The 20631-nt window shown below is 46.1% G+C and overlaps 1 protein-coding gene across 1 annotated transcript; it reads left to right on the top strand.

The window, feature by feature from the left end:
• Positions 1-233: 233 nt before the first annotated feature.
• Positions 234-20109, top strand: LOC309408582 (cullin-associated NEDD8-dissociated protein 1-like; the record flags this gene model as incomplete). Its single annotated transcript, XM_082004456.1, has 15 exons — positions 234-301; positions 3036-3179; positions 6081-6235; positions 7976-8099; positions 8752-9008; positions 9600-9705; positions 10396-10544; positions 12656-12948; positions 14319-14460; positions 15722-17227; positions 17602-17697; positions 18382-18551; positions 18671-18835; positions 19554-19661; positions 19882-20109. The coding sequence occupies 15 exons, from the start codon at positions 234-236 to the stop codon at positions 20107-20109; spliced, it is 3711 nt and encodes a 1236-aa protein (XP_081860582.1).
• Positions 20110-20631: the final 522 nt, after the last annotated feature.

Raw genomic sequence — 20631 nt, 5'->3', positions numbered from 1 at the left:
GGCGCCGCCGCCCGTGGGGCAGCTGGCTGCCGCGGGCCCCGCCGGCGGGGCTGCCCCGCCCCGCTCCCGGCCGGCGGGGCCCCTCGAGGCCGCCGCCCTCGGTCCCGGCCCGCCGCCTCGGGGGGGCGCCCGGCCGGCGGCAGCCGTGAGGGGAACGGACGAGCGGCGGCGGCGGCGCGACCCCGGCCTCTGCGCCCGCCGCCATCTTCCTGCACAGCCCCGGCGCCGCCGCGATGGCCAGCGGCTCCTACCACATCTCCAGCCTGCTGGAGAAGATGACCTCCACGGACAAGGACTTCAGGTGCGGGACCCGCCGCCCTCGGCGCGGCACGGGACCGGGCGGGCCAAGCGGGCGGCAGCCACCCGGGACGGCGCCCCGGGGTTGCAGGGGCGGGGGGCTTCCCCCTGCGGGGAGTCCCTTCCCATGGGATCCCCCTGCACGGGGTGGGGGGTCCCTTCCCATGGGATCCCCCTACTCGGGGTGGGGGCACCCTCTGCGTCAGGAGAGTCTGAGGGGGGAATGCAGAGAAACCAACAACCTTCTCTCCCTCGCCGAGATTGCTGCATAATGGGAGTGAACGCGCAAGCAAAGTGGAAGGGGGGACAAAAGTCTTAACAGCTAGACTTTAAATTCTTACTTGTTTGGCAAATGAAGAACATTGTTACAAAAATGCTGAAATGCCTCTTAGTTTGTTTTTCCACCAGAAGTTTAGACCATCAGTGCATTAAAAAGTCTGAGGGACAGCAGTCGGAGCAGCCGTGTCACCTGGGTGATGGATGCTGCAGATACTGTCTGTGCTCAGATTGCTTTAAGAACTATTTCTATGCAATGGGAGAATTTGCCTCCCTAACAGGACTGAGATTCTTTTATTCTCTTAGTTTATGTCAGAAGAAAAAATTGGAAAATTGATGTCCTCTTAGGGTTGTATGTTTGTGCCAGACTTGGTATTTTGAGGTCTTTTAGAAGACAGGGGTTATTAATATCTTAAAAGTAGGTTGATTTTTGCAGAGGCTGATGATGTTTTTCTGGTGTTAAAGTAAGTACTTTTTAAATAAGGCAGTGATGGAGTAGTTGCACAAACAGTTTGTTCAAAGAATTTATGGTTAACACTCCAAACAAGATGTGCCCAACACAGGGCATGTGTCATGTTGTAGAGAAGTTCCAGGGCCATTTCCTCCCAGCTCACGGTCAAATGTGAGCCCGTTGTTTGTCTTCAGTTGCACGACCAGTTATAGGACCAGGTTTCACTAGCTACCCTCTCATAAATGGATCCATGTGCCGGTTTCCGAGGTCCTGTGGGCAGGACAGCAGCAGGTAGCGAGTCGCAGGCTGGATGTGTTGCCGCAGGAGCTTCTGCTCAGCCTGTGGCCATAATTGGTCATGCTTGGTCTACGCAGACGTGAAACTGCAAGTGCAACTCAGTAGCTCTTGCAGAATCAAAAATAGATTGCATATCATTAGCATTATAGGGCAGAGTCCCTCTGCTTTTCTCATTTTGCATTTCAGGCTGTCTGTCTAACACCACAGCAGTCCCTTGTTCCAGATGTACCTCATGGCTACTCAAGAGCAGGCTTGCAGATTGAGGACACAAATGTTGCCCTGGTATATGAGGGCTCTTACATGCTGAATGAATTACATCAGAGCCTAATTTAAAATGGAGGTGTCATTTGGTAAATGAGAAGGAAGAGCTTGTCTGTGGTTCCTTTTAGATGTCCATCCCTGTGCTGGGGCTAACATTAGAAAGGAACTAATACATGATAACCACTCTTAACCTTCCTTAGAACCTGAGACTTCTATACTAGCACCTCTTACATTTCCTGCTTCCAGGAAAATGCATACTTTCCAGAACTTCTCAATATCTGTTCTGACATTGTCCCTGTTAGAAAATTATATTGACTAACAGTCAGCTGGGCATTTGTTTTTCCTTCTAAGCTGGAATGACAAGTACTTGCTTGGTTTTGCTCATGGGAGAAAAAAAGTACAGTCGGAAATGTTCCTTCTTGCCAAATATTATCTTAAATTGTTAATCGAATGTGAGTGTAAGTAATTGGACAGCAGATAAGGCTTGAAGAGCAGACAAGTGCTTCTTAATAAAGGGACACCAGAGAATCAGAAGTAGGAACTGCGGTGGTCAAGGTTGCATATATCCTGGAAAAAAGTAGCTTGGAAGCTGCAGCGCTGGTGCAGAATCTGTGGTTTATCTTGTACCCAAGTGATAAAAAAGCATGACAGCATTGCATCCATCACCAGCAATGTCTCGGTGTAGCAGGATGTTTAGTATCTTTTCTCTAGAACAGAAAAACCCAAACAAACCCAAAACTTTGAGAGGGAGTTAAGGAAGGAGAAAGAGGTTGAGTGTGTGGATGACACAACTGTTTGGATTAGTAAAGGCTCCCAGGAGCAGAAGGACAGAAACAAACTCTGGCTGGGCTGAACAATAGCAATGTAAATATAGCCTAAGGGAACTTCTAAAGTACAGTTTGCATGGAGTCATGACTTTATTTTTCATTTTTGAGCTTGATAGCTTGATCCCCTTCTCCATGTGTGGTATCATATTATCAGTGCTTAATAAGCCAGAAAGAACAGAGCCAGGTGCATTCTTAGACCTGTGACTGGTTTTCCTAGGCATAGAAATTGGTGGAAAGAGCCACCATAATTTTTTTCTAGCATAGTTAACCATCTTGATTTAGTCACTGAAAAAAATACACAAGCTGGGTGCCAATTTCAGAGTTTTCATTTACCCCATCCCTGTTATGTATTTTAAGGAGAGTGGAGAATGTGTATTTCTCATTTTCACAGATTCCTCAGCTAAAGCCTTTTCACCAACTACCTCTGACTGAGTTTTCCACTTGTAAGACAGTAATAATTCTTTGTACCTTATTTTTCAGGACAGTGTAAAGGGTTGTAAGTTGCTCTTTGAAAATGTGTTTTCATACAAGCGCTAATTGTCAAGTTTCCTTGTCCAAAGTGATGTGAAGGAAATGCATTTGTGTCTGTATGTCAGCCAATCCACTTTTGCTATATGTTCTTTCAGGTTTATGGCCACCAACGACCTGATGATGGAACTGCAGAAAGATTCAATAAAACTAGATGAAGACAGTGAGAAAAAAGTTGTGAAAATGCTTTTGAAATTGCTGGAGGACAAAAATGGGGAAGTGCAGAACCTCGCTGTCAAATGGTAGGAGCCTTGGCAGTAATTACCATATTCCTTGACAATAACAAATCTGTTGCAGACAGCAGAGACTGTCTTGGCGCGGAGCCCTGGACCCGCAGCATTGACCCCTTACTCAGGCCTCGCTTTGTAGGGGCTTTCCCTCTCATACCGGGCACAGCAGTTTCTTTCTCTATCGGTATTCAGAACGGGTGAGCGTACAGATATCTTCATAGAAGCAGTTGGTGATTTTGGAAGTAGTTCTGTGTTTATATTATGAATCTTACCCTAGTAGAAGTAGCATGCCTAAGATCTTATTTCTTCAGAGAGAAGCCCGAATTAAAACTTTGGTCATCAAGTTCCTTGCCTTTCTCATGCTTTGAAATCCAGTGCTGAATTTCCCAGTGGTCCTGTCTTTGATAGAGACGGTACTAAACATGTACAGGCCTTCAAAAATGGCATTTGAAGGTCCGAATTCTACTCTTCAAGGGCATTTTCATTAAAGTTTATAACGCACTTGGGTTTTTTTCCCTGTTTGGACTCCAAGTCACAGTACTTCTTTTCGAATTCTTGTATTTCAGAGTAGCTACTCAAGCTCTAAACAGCTATTATTGTCCTAATTATTGAATTTAGTAATAGTCTTATACAGAACAGGCTGCATGTGAGTTTGCTTTGTGTGCTCTGGGAAACACTGCACCGATAGTGTTTGTTAAGCATGCTGTCAGGGGTAATTGTGGTGTGCCAGCAGGGAGACAACCACCTGTGCATAGGTGTTCCATACAGTTTGCATTACTGGAGCTATGCCAAAAGGTAGGGAGAAAAAGATGACAGAAAATGCATTTTTGTACAAGGATATTATAAACTGTGTCCAGCAATAAACATTGTAGAGTGCTAGCACCATGTCTTCTCGTACAAGCTCTTAAGAAAATGTAAATCATCCAGGCCAATGTTTTAACAGTCCTGTTCAGCTCCCACTGAGGCAGAGACTTTCACCACTGATGGTCGGGAGCAGAACCTCTCCTGTCTGTAAGCTCCAGTGAAAGAAGCCTATGCTGAAAGCCCTACATGTCTCTCTCTCTCTCTTTTTGTACTCTGTAGGCAACTGGTAGCCTTCCCTTTTGAGCCATATGGACATGTAGCATTGATGGTAGTCCCCAGTGATCAGTGGCTGTGCCCTAGTATTATGCAGCGTACAGAGCCAAAACCTCTAGTCCCTCTCTTCTGTATAACATTTTTTCTATGTAACAAAGAAAAAAACAAAACTCCAAAGAGGTAGATTAGGCCTTTCCTTTGCTCTGTTTTGTATTTTCACTTGCCTGTATGAAGAGGAAGACAGGGGGAAAAAGAGCTGTGAAACCTCCAAGAACTGGTTATTTAAATATATTTTTGCTCTGGAATAGCAGCACGATGGTATTTTTAAAAGTCTAAAACCCTGTTTAGAAAAATGTTTGTGCTGCACATGAATCCCAGGGAGCTGTTCAATTCTCATTTGTTTTTTGAACTCAAAGGAAAAGATCTATATTATTCAGTTCAAGTCATTCTGTTTTGACTAGTCCCCACAAGAAAGGGAACGAGGAAGCAGTGACTAACATTTTGTACCTGGCACTGAAATTGGAGCACAGCCACATCGCTGCTACAGCAAGTAGCTGCTTCTCTGCAAGGTGGTATTGACTCATGGGAAGTAAAAAGTACCTATAGCATCTGTCAAAATCTCTGTTCAGGCCCAAATCCTTCCAAAGTCATTTCTAGACTGGGGCATGAAGAATTGCCTAGCAGTGTTAATCTGCAAGCTAGGGCCCCATTTCTTCATCTGGTAAGACCATTCAGTGAGAGAGGAGGGGTGGCATAACCACGGGGGCTTGGACATGGATCCCTGCCACTGGTGGGTCACAGGGCCCTGGCAAGCCCACTCAACCTGTAGAAGAGTGATGCGTTGTTAGGATTGAAATTGGGCTCAAAGTATTTTCTGTGGATGTTTGCTAAAACAAGAAGATGGAATTTTCTATGGGGTGTGTTTCCACTCATCTGTGTTTGCTTCTCATGAAAATTCTAGCAACCAGATTTGCTGTCTCTGAAACAGCAATTTCTTAGTAAGGGTTACAGAATATTCATGGGAAACAAATGCATTTTGAATTCATTAGCTTAATTCAAATAGTTAAGTGCGGCCAGTTGGGGAAGGAAAGCTGCAATGTGTCTTGCTGAAATACAGTTAGTGCTTTGCATTTTAGCTAGTTACCTTGTAAAGATGTAAAAATAAATAGTTTCAAACAAGTGCTGACGAACTCTCTGTGCACAATTTGGAATACAAACTTACCAGCTGGAAACACAGGTTATTAACAGAAAGTTTTTCTCATAATAATAATTTTTAAAAAGTGCTGTGGAAAGGGAGTGGTCTTCCCTCTGTTGTAATTCTGAGCCTTGGCTCAGGCAGACCTTGTCAGACACACAGCCAAGGGCAATAGGTAGGTAATTGTTTATGAAAATCCATTTCACATTTCCTCATGTAAGTCAGTTTCTGATGGTTGGTTTGTTTTTGTGGTTTTTTTTCCAAAAAGCTGACTAGATTTTACCATTACTCTGTGTGACATGGTTCCTTTTGTTCAAATTCATTGTGTTGTAATTTCTGAGCTGCTCCTTCCAGTAACATGTTAACTGGCCTCGTGTTTGCAGTAGTTGGTGTGAAATGTCCTCCTGCAAATCTATCTAAAATTCACTGAAGTCTGATACAGAGTTAACTGAGGCAATAATGCAGGGTATGTAAACCTAGGGACACGGCGTGCTGCAGGGTATCGGTACTCGATACTCGTATTTTGGTAATATTTGCATTTGGGGCTGAGCTGCCTTTAAGGAGGAGTGAGCCTGAGCATCCCTTTGATGGTGGAAAGCATCCCTCTTCCTCGTCATTCTAACTGGCTTCTCCTCCCGCAGCCTGGGCCCGCTGGTTGGCAAAGTGAAGGAGTACCAGGTGGAAACCATTGTGGATACGCTGTGTACAAACATGTTATCTGACAAGGAGCAGCTGCGGGATATCTCCAGCATTGGACTGAAAACTGTCATCTCTGAGCTGCCACCAGCTTCTACAGGTAAAACGTCTGTCCCTGTTTGTCAGACTGAGGCAATAGGGAGTTACACCCTTTGGGAAACAGAGGAAAACATGTAGTTCAGGGCCTAAAAGTTACAGCTTCCTTATTCACCTTCTAGAGGACAAGTAATGAAATGAGGAGAAATAGTAGAAGTTGAGACACTGGTGTGATTAATGATGGGATTAAATAAGAACTTGAGCTGGTCACCCTGAGGATACTTAAGCCTGAAACTGCATCTGAGTTCTTGGAGAAATCAGTTTTTGTTTATAGAAATCCTAAAGCATTCAGTGTGCATTAGGTTATTGCTGTTCAGGCAGTCTTGCGGGGCTGTTGATCTCCACCTCAGCAATGCCACTACCCTGTGTGATCTCACACTGCACCACCTCCTGTCTGCAGCCCAGCTGGACCAAGTCTTCGACTGCCACAGCTGCCCTGGCTGCTCCTCCTGCGTTTGGAACTACATATCCCAAAAATGCAGCAGCTATTCAGGAGATAGCTGAGGCTCACAGACATTTGAGTTTCCTCTGCAGCCATCTCATGTATCTGTTATTCCTTCATGGCAGGTGCCTGTGGCAGTGCTGCCAGGCTGATGGATTTTAGGTTGGGAGGAGAATTAGAATTAGTATGCAAATACTTGCTGAACTCTTCTTTCAATTTCTGCAAAGTGTTAAGCTCTTGTGAGTGTTCCTTTCAGAATCCTTTATTTAACATACATCACATGAACTGAATCTGTTTTAGGGTAGCAACAGATAAGTCATCTTCTTAAGGGTTGGGATTGACACTGTGTGGGTAGAAGGCAGCAAAAGCAGTGTGGGTTTGCTGCAAAAGGGAGAGGTTTTGCATCCTCCCCCTGTGCTTTCTTCACACTAAGCCCCACTCCGTGTGGTTGCTGTTGCTGTGGTGTAGTCTGGAACAAAGGGGAGGTTTGAAGTAACAGTCCAAGAAAGAGCATGTGCCTGAGGCAGGGTCCTTTCTCAGTGCTGTACAGCAGTTAATGATGCTCCAAGGATGTCCCACTTCTCCTTTGTCTCTGTTGCGAAATGGAGGCTGTTCAGAATGGCGTGGGAAGCAATTGTCCCTTCCTTTGAAAGTTTTGTGGAATTCGAAGCTGCTTATGCTTTGCACTGAACCAACTGGGAAAAAAACCACAACAGAAATCGTTGTTGGGACAGGCACACCCCAGCATGAAGACTATACTTGTGTCTAGACATTGACCTGGACTGTAGGAGATTGAGATCCTAGGCTGTGGTTGTAATCTCAACACGTTCTTGAACCTGGCTTATATCTTATTTTGCAACAGGTTTATCTTGTTCTAGCCTTAGATTTAATCATGGAGCTGAGAAACAGTTTCTGTCAAGACTACTCTTCCTATGGAGAAAACCTCAGTGTTGAAACTGAACATTTTCAAGTTAAAAATAGGGAAAAAAAACATGCCAGAACCTTCCCACCCATCTCTGCTCCCTGCATTGCATGGGCCTGGGAGCTGCCTGTCAGACAGCCAGGCCGTTTTAAGGTAAAAGACACTTTCCAAGAAGAGAAGCTTCTTCCAAATAGTTAATGCATCATACTGCAGAGGGAGATACCTCACTGCATCTCAAATGAAAGCTAGTTGACTGCTGTTCTGGTTAGGTCTCCCGGTGGTGATTTATCTTTTTTTTTAATGTAGCAGGGATTAAATGGTTCTTGGCAGTAAAAAGACTTCTTTTTAACTGGCAGTGGGGAAAAATCTCTCTCTTGCAGGCTCCACTATGACAGCAAATGTGTGCAAAAAGATCACAGCCCAGCTGACGGGAGCCATTGGCAAGCAGGAGGATGTATCTGTGCAGCTGGAGGCTCTTGACATCCTGTCAGATATGCTGAGCAGGTACCAAGTGATTTCGTTTTGGCAGCTGTGTACAGCAGGGGGCTGCATGCATCTGTTTGCTTTTGATTTCTGTATTTCTCTAATCCTACTACGAGGATTGAAAAATAAAGGATTTGGGTTGGCTGCCACTGGGGATCAGAGCAGATTCCCCAGCAGAGCTGAGAGATGACATGCTGAGCCCAAGCGTTCTGTGCTTGGGAACAGCAGTAACACTGGTGATGGATCCCACAGAGGCTCAGTTCAAACAAAGTGTAGGGAGGGAGAGGGCAAAGCAGGAAAGTTTATTTTAGCCCTGTGATCTGATCACGCATGCATTTTTTTTTTTCTTGGCTGCCTCTTTCTCTTGTTACATAAGTCAGAGTGACAGTGTCATATGTCAACTGCGCGCAGGAAATTATTGACAAACCCCAGGTCATTCAGAAGGACACCGTCAAAATCAAACTCCTCCACGATGGAGACAAATAACCTCTCCCTGTGTTACACAGAACAAGTCGGTGTTCAGACCAAAATGCCAAACCCACCCTTTTCCTCTCTCCCCCCACAACATGCATGAAGTCCTCGGAGCTGAAGGATTTTTACATTTTTTACTGGCAAGAGGGCTTTTTCTCTGAGGCTTTGACTTTCAACTTCTGTCTTGTGCTGTTGATTGCAGACTAGGGGGAACACTGTACTCTTTCCATTCCTCCATTCTGAACTGCCTCCTTCCCCAGCTGACAAGCCCCAGGCTGGCAGTACGTAAAAGAGCCATCATTGCCTTGGGTCATCTTGTCTTGACCTGCAGTGGAAACATCTTCTCAGAGCTCACAGAGCATCTGCTTGCCGAGCTGAAGAGGAATGAGTCTACTTCTACTACCAGGACGTACATTCAGTGTGTTGCTGGCATCAGTAGGCAGGCTGGACACCGCATAGGTAGGACAAATAGCTTGAAATGATGCTGGGAAATGTGCATGCATTTTAGAGCAGCTCCTTTTAGTGGTAAAAAGAGTGCTTACTCTGTTCCTAACGTGTTAGTGGCTTGTACTTTGTGATTCCCTCTGTGGTCCTGAGCTGGCTCTCTGATCTCGACTTGCAAGGGAGGAGACACCGGAGTAACTCTGTGGCTGCCCTTCTGTAGTGATTTCATCACAAGGTCTTGCAGCGCTTCCCTGGTCTGAATTAACACCTCTGTGAATTAGGTCAGTGAATTCACCCCATTTTAAATGCGAGGAGAAATGGAGGGCAACATATTGTATTACTTGTCTAAAAGATCTGCCAGAGCTGAGAGTAGGTCCTAGAAGATTTCTAATCACAGCTTTTTCTGTGACTGGAATGCCAGCAAGGGGCTGAAGACAGGGAGCAGGGGTCATCTGCTTAAAACCCCTGCAAGGCTGGACCATGAGGTCCAGGGGACGAATGCTGTGCCAGGCACATGAAGAAAGTGGCGAGTGGCTGAACTGTTAGCTGCTTGGATGAATGAAGGCTGGAATGGGTTTTCACTGCAACTTACTTTGTCTTTCCCAGGAGAACATCTGGAGAAGATAATTCCTCTGATTGTTCAGTACTGTAATGTGGAAGATGATGAGCTGAGAGAGTACTGCTTTCAAGCCTTCGAGTCTTTTGTGAGAAGGTGCGTGCCCCTGAGGAACAACTGTGCACCATCCTGTGCATCAGTGTCCTCGTAGCATAAATATCTATACATTCAGCATCCACGGTTGAGTACCTTCTTACATGCACTCCTGTTGGGAAAGACAGTTCACAAATGAAATCCCTCCTTTACATGCAGAGTTGGGCTTGAGCTATTTTACCTCAACATGTGAGAGTGTGTTTCTGTATTGAGGTTTTGGGGAGGATTTTGCAGGTCTGGGAGTTTTCCTTGTCTTTGGAGGATTCCTCAGCAAGAGGGAACTGCCTCACTCCTGGTGCGTGGAGGAAGTGGGAGGCAGAAGGGGGCTCAGGCAGAATTGCTGCTGAGCTGCAGCGCTCTTGTTGTTTGGTCAAGTGTTTACTGCTTGTCTTGGAAGAGGAGCCCTGCAGAGCTGCTGAGGTTTTCTCACATGAAGGGAAGATTCAACCAGGTGGTGAAGAGAACTATTTTTTTTTTTCCCCTATAGAAATCATTGCACCCTCCCGAGGGGAATGTGGTCTTGCTTCATGCACAGAAGGAAGGAGTGGCTCTGGTTTAACTCACATTAACAAAATGTTCATATAGCCCGTGAAGCATTTTTGGATCCTTTTGAGATGAATTATGTCATTTGAATGTTTAAAATTGCTTAGCCTTTAATTTATTAACTCTTAGGATTTTTATTTCTCGTGATAGGTGCCCAAAGGAAATTGATCCTCACATCCCTAATGTGATGGGGTTATGTTTGAAGTACCTCACCTTTGACCCAAACTACAACTATGATAATGAGGAGGAGGAAGAGGAAGAGATGATGGAAACTGAAAATGGGGAGGATGAGGAGCAAGGTGCCTGCTTGTGAGGATGACTGTGCTCAACACAACACTGTGTTAACATTTCTCCCCTTCTTGCTTTCTCACCCTCTGTGATGTTACTTTCCAGATCTGTTTCAAGACAGTCAGTTCTTTTAAATGGGTTCTTTTAATTTACCAATGGTAATAATATAGTTGTATGTGCAAAGTTCCAGCAGTAATTCTGAGTTTGTTAGTTTTACTTTTTCCTGACAAAGTCCTCAGGTCTCTCTGTGCCTTAGGCGACAGTGAAAACACTGAAACTTGAACTCTGAAGTGGCTTAGTGGAGAGGTAGGCCACAGCAGCACTGTTTTTCCTGTGCCTGCTGACTGCAGGAGTTTTTTAGAGCACATCCAGCAAGCAGCCAGATTTAACACCTGGAGGTCCTGAGGGGCAGCTGCTTTGCCATCCTGATTGTTGGAAACGCTTCCTTGTGCTCCCAAAGGTGCCGGTGCTGCTTGCAGCCTTCCAGGCAGACCTCAGACCCCTGCTCCAAGCAGTTGACTTAATATGTGTGGGCTGTTCTTCAAGGGAAGGTGCGAACGCTGTCGCTGTTGCCCTCTCTCCGGCTTGTCCAGACCACAGGTGGTGACACCAAGCGTTTGAATGCAGCTGTAACACCAGTTCCTGTCGGTCCTCGTACTTTAGCTCTAGTGTGCTTAGGCTTATGTGAGAGACATGGCTCCTTGCTGGGACCTGACAAAATGGTATTTCTTGAAAAGAAAGATGTTACAGGCAGATCTAGAAATTGCAGTTAAACAGTTAACCTCTTGCCGCGTGTGCTGCGGTGTTATGCAGTGTTACCTTTTTTTAACCAGGCAGCTAGCCAGCATTTGTAGCTTACTCTGGTTAGAAAAGGAATCAGAAATCTTTGATGTGGTCTCACTTATTTACAGGACTGGACAAACTCCTGTTTTCCGTGGTCGCAGGGGAGGTCAGGCAAGCGAGCAGCACTTCCAGGCTGTGGCAGCCAGCACCCCTGCCGGGATTTGTCAGAATCACGCAGCTTTGTCAGGCTGCAGCTTTTTCTGGGTTTCTGCATTGCTTCCTCGTGTCTCTCCATCTGCTCAGCCGTTTTCTGCGCATACGCGCCGTTCCTGTGCGCAAAGCCAGCCAAGGCTCGTCTTTGCAGCCGCCCAGGGGCTGCAGGGCCTGTCCTGCGCTTGTGCCCCTCCGTGCGAGGCTGCTTGCTTTTTTTTTTTTTGCAGGAAGAGTTATATGCTTAACTGCTATTTTAAATGAAAGCCTGCCATTTTGATGTAATGGGGCCTACAAACATAGTAGCCACACAATTGTATTTTACTGTAGGGTAGCTACTTTTTTACTACTTTGTAGCAGAAGAGAGAAAGCTAAAGTCTGGAACACTTACAAGTGCCACCATGAAAAACAACTTGGTCCACCACTAAAAATACCTTAGTCATCAGTGAAAGCAATCTGATACTGTCTTTAAAAGAGGCCTTTCATTTATTTTCTGAATTGTGTTTACTTTGGGGTGGCTGTCCAGCCTTGGTCAGATAGGAGGGGTACCTTTAATGCCTGTTAGCTGTAGACAACATTTCATAATGTCTCTATTTATAGCTGCATATAGTGTGGCAGAAGTTAGAACAAGTTCCTTGGAAGAAAGGCATTTTTGTTTACTTTCATATTCATTGGGGTAAGATCCTGGCTGGCTTCCTGGAGAATATGTTACATGTTCTGCCAATAACATAGTAAATTGTTACACTGTTCTGTGCCATTCAGGAATTGTTGAGACAAATATTTGCATATTTCTGGCTTTAAAGTCTGGGAACCTCATTATCCCTTCAAAACAAAAGCCTTGATGGCTGACCTGAAGGGGCCAGTGAGGGCAGTAACATTAAGGTTTATTCCCCATCAGCTCTTTCTTGGAACAGAAGAATCTGATGCAGGGCAGCCCTGGGTCAGGTTGGCTGGTAATGACGTCTGTAGGGACAAGCTGTTCTGGACAATTTCATGTTCCCAGATATGTGTGAGTTACTGGCATCTGTTTGTCTGCTGAGCTGGAGAGGGAAGCTCTGAGGATCAAGTGGTCCTCTAGCTCTGGTTTTCTCATAATGGCGCACCTTGTTTTCCCTTGTCTTCTCTCCAGAAAGCGATGATGAGTACAGCGATGATGATGACATCAGCTGGAAAGTCCGCAGGTCCGCAGCGAAGTGCCTGGAGGCCATTGTCAGCAGCAGGCACGATCTCCTTCAGGACTTCTACAAAACTCTTTCCCCAGTCTTGATAAGCAGGTTCAAAGAGAGGGAGGAGAATGTCAAAGCTGACATCTTCAGCGCTTATATCTCCTTGCTGAAGCAAACACTGCCCACCCAGAGCTGGCTGCATGCTTCAGATGCCTCTGGCAAAGGTGACGTTCCCCTGACAATGCTTCAGAACCAGGTGCGTGAGAAGACGGCGGGCTGGATTAAATCAGAAAGCAATGAAGTAGGTACCGTGCCACACATCAGTATGCCCGGTAGTTAAGCGTGAGAACGTAGCTAGCTGAAGGAGCCCTTGGGCACGCAACCAAAGGGAAGAAAATCCTGAGGGCTGACCATTTACTGTTCGTCTCCCGCCATTCCCCGGGAGAGAGCGCTGGGCCAGTGCAGGAGCACTGAGGTGCAACCTGCACGGCTTGCTCCGCTAGCCTCTGGCACATGTTTGCAGGCTGCGTGTGAGATGAGTTAGCTTTTGGGTAAAGTGTCAGTCTGCTGCCTTACAGTTGCTCCAGCAGCTGCTCAGAAAACTCATTGAATAAACTGTGGTAGAAACGTACCAGAGCAAGCCATTGGAAGCTCAGTACGGTTTGGATCGGGTCAGAAGGCGTATGAGAGCGTGCAGCTAGTTTCATTGTGGGAGAACAGCCAGTGACATCCAGGGTAGCTTGCTGTGGTTGTGCACACAGTCCGCACATCACTGCAGATGAAAGAATAGTGGAAGCAATTTTTCTGACACACTGCTTTAATTTGGAAGTACGCTGGAGTAATTATAGTCAGAACAATTTAGCCACACATGCTGATCAGGAGTCTGCCTAGGCCAGGATCCTTGCTAACACTGTGGTCCACACATGCCATTTTAGAAGACAAAAGAAATATTGGAAATAACCATGTTGTTATAGAATTGCATGACCATAAGAGCAGCTTTTTCTGGCTGATGCTACTACTGACTGGTGACTTCTTGAGGCAGGAGGGTTAAAATCCCTGCCAAAATGTAATTACATCCCTGATTAATTATCTCACAAGTATGAGATATTTATTTAAATAACTTGCACCTCAGCCCTGTGATTTGTTTTTTATTTCACTGAGACTTTTCTGATTTCACTGAAACACTGGCAAGGTGTCCAAGTTTAAATATAATGGGGCTAGACCCTTAAACAGCAGACCAGGAAGGAATCATAAAACTACGCTCCTTTAGCATGTGTCCTGGTCTGATCATTTTGTTGTGTTTCTTTAAGATTCTGTGTTAGGGGATAACACCAACTCCAGGAAGGGCTGCTTAGGAGTCTGCTTGCAGAATATGGAAAAGAACAGCATCCTCTCCTGCTCCTCTGTTCATGTATCTTTTCTTCACATACTCTGTCTTCCAGTCTATCCCAAGTCCATTCTCCTCTGGTGAACGCGCGCACTGTTTCTTGCTGTCCCTGTTAGTTCTCTTGCTGCATTGCTCGTGCCTCTGGCTCAGCTGAGCAAGCTGCTGTGGTAGCATAGCTCTGCGCCCTGGAAGCTCGGATGATGATGTGTGTGTTTCTGGTTTTCTTTTCCAAACTGCAGGTCCCCAGCATCATCAAGGCCTTGCACAGGCAGCTCAAAGAAAAGAGCATCAAATCAAGACAGGGCTGTTTCAGCCTCCTGACAGAACTGGCCAGTGTTCTTCCCGGTTGCCTGGCAGATCACATCCCTGCCCTCGTCCCTGGTAAAGTTGTCTGTGGTCTGGGGGTGAAGGAGCAGGGTTGGCTCAATCCATTCCTAACACATATGCTCCTTGCCTGCATGTTCCAGTTTTATATCTGTATATTATTCTGCTCAGCATCAGGACATAAACATCAAGCTCTGCTGTGTGTTGATATGCTAAACAGCTCCCAGCTTAATCCTGGCTTCTGTCTACCACTGAAAGCCAGGATAAGAATCTCAAGGTCATTTCTACAGTTCCCTGACGAGATGCTTTTAGGAGGGCCTATTTCAGCCTGCTTTGAAACTAGCTGGAATTATGCTGTTAGCCGGCTGACATCAGTAACACAAGTGACATTTTCTTTTACAAAATGGCAGTGGCATGTTAAAAAATTAGTTGCATTGACTGATTATTTTGCACCGCCACATTTTTCTCTGAGCTTTCCTGCTTATAGGCTCATGAAGCATCCCACTGCTGAAAGGCTCATAATACTAAGGTCCTGCCTTTGCTTTTGGTGTAACTGTACAGTAAATACAAAAGTCTCCTGCGATTGTCCTTGTGCTGGATCCATGTACCTGCATTTTATGAATTAACAGATTGGAAAAAACATTCAAATCAGGAGTTAGGCATGACTTCAGGGGTGGAAAGCAGTATTGTTGCAAATGTTTCTCATTAAGTCTTCTGGGAAACATTAATATGAATTTCCACAGAAATTGGACTTGGAAGTACTTCCCTTCCGCAAAGGCAGTCCATCTTTAATGGTCCACAGTTACATTCCAAGCAGTACTAACAGAAGTTGTAAAACTAGATAAACATAGAGCCCCCTGCTTTTTTTTGCCCCCCTCCTCTTTTTTTTTAAAGATTACCAACAGAAGAACGAAGGAAAAACTCATGAAGGGGCACTCCTACTGCCTGGAGTGCCTGTTGTTGAGACTAGGCTTTCCCAGTCATAATTTCATGCCATTTTGTTTTACTTTGTTATACTTTGCACTTGACCAACCACACCACCTCCTCTCAGCCCAGGATGACTTTTCGAATTCACTGTTAAAAAAAGTTTCCAGAGCCAGCCATCCAGGACTGCTATGAAAACCAGTTATGTCTGAATGGCCACTTGCTGGAAAGCAGACAGCAAGGAGAGTAGCGCTCTCTAATGGCATGTATCTTTTGGGTGGGGAGAGGAAAGAAAGAACACCGATTCCAATTGTGTCCTTCCTTGAGGGTGGTGTGTGTGATAAAAACCACTGGATGAAATAAGACAGCAGTCATTCTTGTCTCTTCTGCACAGGTATTGTTTTCTCCCTGGCTGATAAATCCAGCTCCTCCAACATGAGAATTGATACACTCTCTTTCCTTCACGTTCTTCTTTGCAACCACCAGCCGGAGGTATTTCATCCTCATATCAAAAGCCTGTTACCTCCTGTCATGACCTGTATTGGAGACCCCTTTTATAAGATCACTTCAGAAGCTCTGCTGGTTACTCAGCAACTTGTGAAAGTTATCAGGCCTTTGGATAAATCTTGCACTTTTGATGCCAAGCCCTATGTGAAGGACCTTTTCCCTGGTACTCTGAAGCGACTGAAGGCAGCTGACATCGACCAGGAGGTGAAAGAGTGTGCTATCTCCTGCATGGGACAAATTATTTACAATCTGGGAGACCATTTAAGCACTGATCTCCAGCCAACCTTGAAGATATTTCTGGAGAGGCTCAAAAATGAAATCACCAGATTGACAACAGTCAAAGCATTAACCCTAATTGCTAGCTCTCCACTTAAAATAGATTTGAGACCCATTCTAGGGGAAGGTTTCCCCATTCTAGCTTCCTTCTTGAGAAAGAACCAACGTGCCTTGAAACTGAGCACTCTGACTGCTCTGGACATCCTGGTGAAGAACTACAGTGACAGCCTCAAGCCTGCCATGGTAGAGTCTGTCCTAACAGAGCTCCCCGCTTTAATTACTGAGAATGACATGCATGTTTCCCAAGTGGCTATCATGTTCCTTACTACTTTGGCTAAGGTTTATCCGTCCTGCATCTCTAAGATCAGTGGTTCAGTTCTTGCTGAAATCTTTCAGCTTGTCCACTCGCCTTTGCTTCAAGGAGGGGCGCTGAGCGCCATCATAGACTTCTTCCAGGCTCTGGTTCTGACGAAGACGGCTGCCGTGGGTTACTCAGAGCTGATGAAGCAGCTGACTGCACCTATTTACTCCTCAGGTTCATCCGGGGCATCAGTGGCATTACACAAACATGCGTATTACTCTGTTGCAAAGTGCGTGGCAGCCCTTTCCTCAGCCTGCCCAAAGGAAGCCCCTGTGATAGTGACCCAGTTTATCCAGGATGTAAAAAACCCCAAGTCCAGCTCTGCTGTTAAAGTGCTAGCTTTCCTTTCACTGGCAGAGATGGGACGCACCACGAACCTCAGTGCTCAGAGAGAGCTCAAAACCGTCATCCTGGAAGCATTCGCTTCCCCCAGCGAAGAGGTAAAATCCGCTGCTTCCTATGCGCTGGGGAACATCAGCGTTGGGAATCTGAGGGAGTATCTTCCCTTCATGCTGAAAGAGATTGGAAGCCAGCCCAAGAGACAGTACCTCCTGCTGCACTCTCTAAAAGAAGTCATCAGCTCCTCCCCGGCTGATGGCCTCAAACCTTACGTGGAGGATATTTGGGCTCTGCTTTTCAAGCACTGTGAGTGCACCGAGGAAGGGACGCGCAATGTGGTGGCTGAATGCTTGGGGAAGCTGACTTTGGTGAATCCTTCTGAGCTGCTGCCCCGGTTGAAAAAACAGCTGTCATCAGGTAATGGGAAGGGCAATGGTGAGAGCAGGAAAGTGCCTTCTTTTGCTGGGAAGTCCTCTTGTAAGCTGCCGGTGGGTACAAAAGGGAGCAAAGCTAGTCTGCAGGTGCAAGAAGAAAATGAGGAACCTCTGTGGGGGGGGATCAGAGGAGCACTGGTTTGCACAGGGGGCAGGAGGGTGTTAGGAACAGGGACTGCACACAGAGATTGTGCGGGAGCAGGATTTAAACAAGGAGGTGGTTAAGACAAATCCTCTGTTATCTTATTTCTTCAGTGTGTGCGTAACGTGACCAAGAGCAGGACATGTACTACAAAGTTACAGCAATGATTTTGTCTCTTGATCTTTCACTGATTTTTCTTTCCATCTTCATCGCAGGCTCTCCCCATGCCCGGAGCACGGTGGTAACTGCAATCAAATTCACAATTGCAGACCAGCCTCAGCCTATCGATACTCTCCTGAAAGGCTGCATAGGTGAGCTGGTACAAACAGCAATGAGAGCTGGGAGCACGAGATGTTAGGCGTCATTAGCAGCTCAGGGGTTTTTCACACGTACGTGAACCTCATCTAATCCAGTTGGGTTTTATCTGTGTTTCTCTGCTTTGGGATTAACAAGCAACACTGTCACGTGAGTCCTTGTTAAATGCTCTTGGGCATGTTCCACTGGTGACAAGAGTTTTTTAGGAGCAAAGTTCCTTCTGTGTTTAAGCTTATGATTCAAGCATCTCACAACAAGGATCTTGGAAAATAGAACCTACATTAAAAGGGTCTTATGTCTAGGGAGCCTACATCGCAGATCTGTTGTATAAAACTGGGCCTTCTGTTTCAGAGAAGTCTGAGCAGATGAGATCTGAGCAAGAAAAAAACAAAACCCAACTTCCTTGAATACTAAAGCTTCTGATTTGACTTTAGGGTGAGGTCGCTTGAGTCAGGCAGTTTGTTTTATGCCCAAATGCAGGAAAGTCATGTTTCTTCTATTTACTATATCCCAAATGAAGGGAGGGAAAGCATCTTGAATGTCTCTGTTAGACTGTGCCCCTCGAGTTATTTTACCATCGGTGCTTTCATAACCAGGATACTTGAAATACACTGTGATATACTTTTAAAATACTTCTAAAACGCAGCAGCCGGACTGACTGGTGTGTTCTTATCCCACAGGTGACTTCTTAAAAACTCTTCAGGATCCAGATCTGAATGTTCGACGTGTGGCTTTAGCCATGTTTAATTCTGCTGCTCACAACAAACCTTCTTTAATCCGAGATTTACTAAACGCGGTTCTCCCCAGCCTGTACAATGAAACGAAGGTCAGAAGGGAACTCATCCGGGAGGTATGTCACCTGTTCGGCTCGAGTGCAATACGGCAGTGACACGGTGTGTGTGAAGCGGAGATGAAGCTGTCACCCTGTCTGCTGTTAGGTGACAGCTGTTATTTTTTTTCTTGTTTAAGGTAGAAATGGGGCCATTCAAGCACACAGTGGATGATGGCCTTGACGTGAGGAAAGCTGCCTTTGAATGCATGTATACACTGCTGGAAAGCTGCCTTGACCGACTGGATATCTACGAGTACCTGAACCATGTGGAGGATGGACTGAAGGATCACTACGACATTCGGGTAGATGCTGTCACTGATATTATTCGTTCTCTAGGGGCCCGGGCTTGAACTGAGCTGCTGCATCACCACAGCACAGAGTGCCCCTGCTGGGCCATTTCTTATTCTCTGCAACTGCTGCAGCCTTTCATCTGACATTGTCTGGCTCTGGCTTGACTGTGGTGGCCTTGAAAACACAACCCTGGTGTAGCTGGTTTTATAGGAAATTTACCAAAGTCTAAAATAAGTTCCTTCTCCCTTTAAAATTAAGGTTGTCACTTGCTCAGTGGGGCCAGTGACACCATATTAAAATTTAGCATTACCATTGTTGATGGCCTCATAGCTCAATAGGAAGCCCTCATCCTTTTCATACTGTTGTTTACCTCCACTTAGATGTGGGTACGGCAGCGACACAATCCCTGTGCTGAACGTTGCCGTTTCTCCCAAAGGCCATCAGCCCCTTACAGACACCCGAGAGCAGGGCACCACAGGCACCTGGGACCAGAGCCCAGCTGGGCAACGCTTTTGCGTTGGCTGCCAACGGGTGCATTTCTAACACAACCAAAGCTCTTGTGAAACCCCCTTGCACAAGTGCAGGGGAACTCCCCACCGGGTGGGTTTGGCACGACACCACGGGGAGAACGACCGCCCAGGCTTCAGCAGAGAGGATCCACGCTCTAAGCCTGGGGGATCGGAGTGTGCAGTGAAGCAACGCCTGTTCTATCGTTCCTCCTTTCTCTAGATGCTGACTTTCATAATGTTGGCTCGGCTGTCCACACTCTGTCCCAGCGCTGTGCTGCAACGGCTTGAGCGACTGATCGAGCCACTCCGGGCAACTTGCTCCACAAAGGTAAGATCAGGCAGAGAGTGTGATGCACTGGAGGTGGGTTCTGCCACAAAGCCACCTGTGCTGTGAGCCTTCTCTGTCACTGCCTCTGAGCAACCCATGCCCCACACTCCTCCGGCTAGAAAAGCATCTGCCTGCCTCTGTCTCTGTTGGCGTGTCTGATTCTTTGTGCCTCCACTGTCTTTTCTAAATGCCAGCTAAAAACAGTGCTTTGGATTTGTAGGTAAAAGCTGGGTCTGTGAAACAGGAGTTTGAGAAGCAGGATGAACTCAAGCGATCTGCTATGAGAGCAGTGGCTGCTCTCCTGACCATCCCTGAAGTGGAGAAAAGTCCAGTGATGGCTGAGTTTTCATCTCAGATCAGATCTAATCCCGAAATGGCATCACTATTTGAGAGCATTCAGAAAGATTCTGCCTCCCTACCTGCCTCAGAGTCGATGGACATGAGCTAAGATCTGCCCATTTACTTCGCCACCTTCCTGCCCTTGCAATGTGTTAATGGAGCGGAGACGCCACAGGAGGCCAAGGAGGGACGTCATCCAGCTGATCTCTGCTGCAGCAGCCACTTGAGTCATTGGGCACCAGCAGGACAAAACGGCTCCTTCCAGCTGCACTTGCACCAGACACCTCGCTGAATTGTAACGAGATATGAGACACAGGAAGCGCGTCCATAGGGAGGGGAGGGGCTGGAAAATGAATATTACAATTTTTGAGCAAGTTTTTAAGGGGCATACAAAGCAATCAAAAAGTGAATGTGGTTCCCTGAAAAAAAGGGGATTACTTCCTGAAGTTTTCCTTACTGTAGTACAAAGAAAAATAGTCTAAAACTTTTTTTTTAACCACTGCACATGCACTTTCTATCCCAAATTGCCTGAAGAATGTATTTATATTGTTTCACTGAGTAACATTGCTAAAAACTAGGAATCACATCTTTAATTAGTGATGAGCACCATAACTGTAGGCCCCCTTTGAAA

Source organism: Phaethon aethereus (assembly GCF_964289735.1).
Source record: "Phaethon aethereus genome assembly, chromosome: 11".
In the NCBI taxonomy this organism is placed as follows: Eukaryota; Metazoa; Chordata; class Aves; order Phaethontiformes; family Phaethontidae; genus Phaethon; species Phaethon aethereus.
This window is presented reverse-complemented; position numbering and strand designations above follow the sequence as displayed.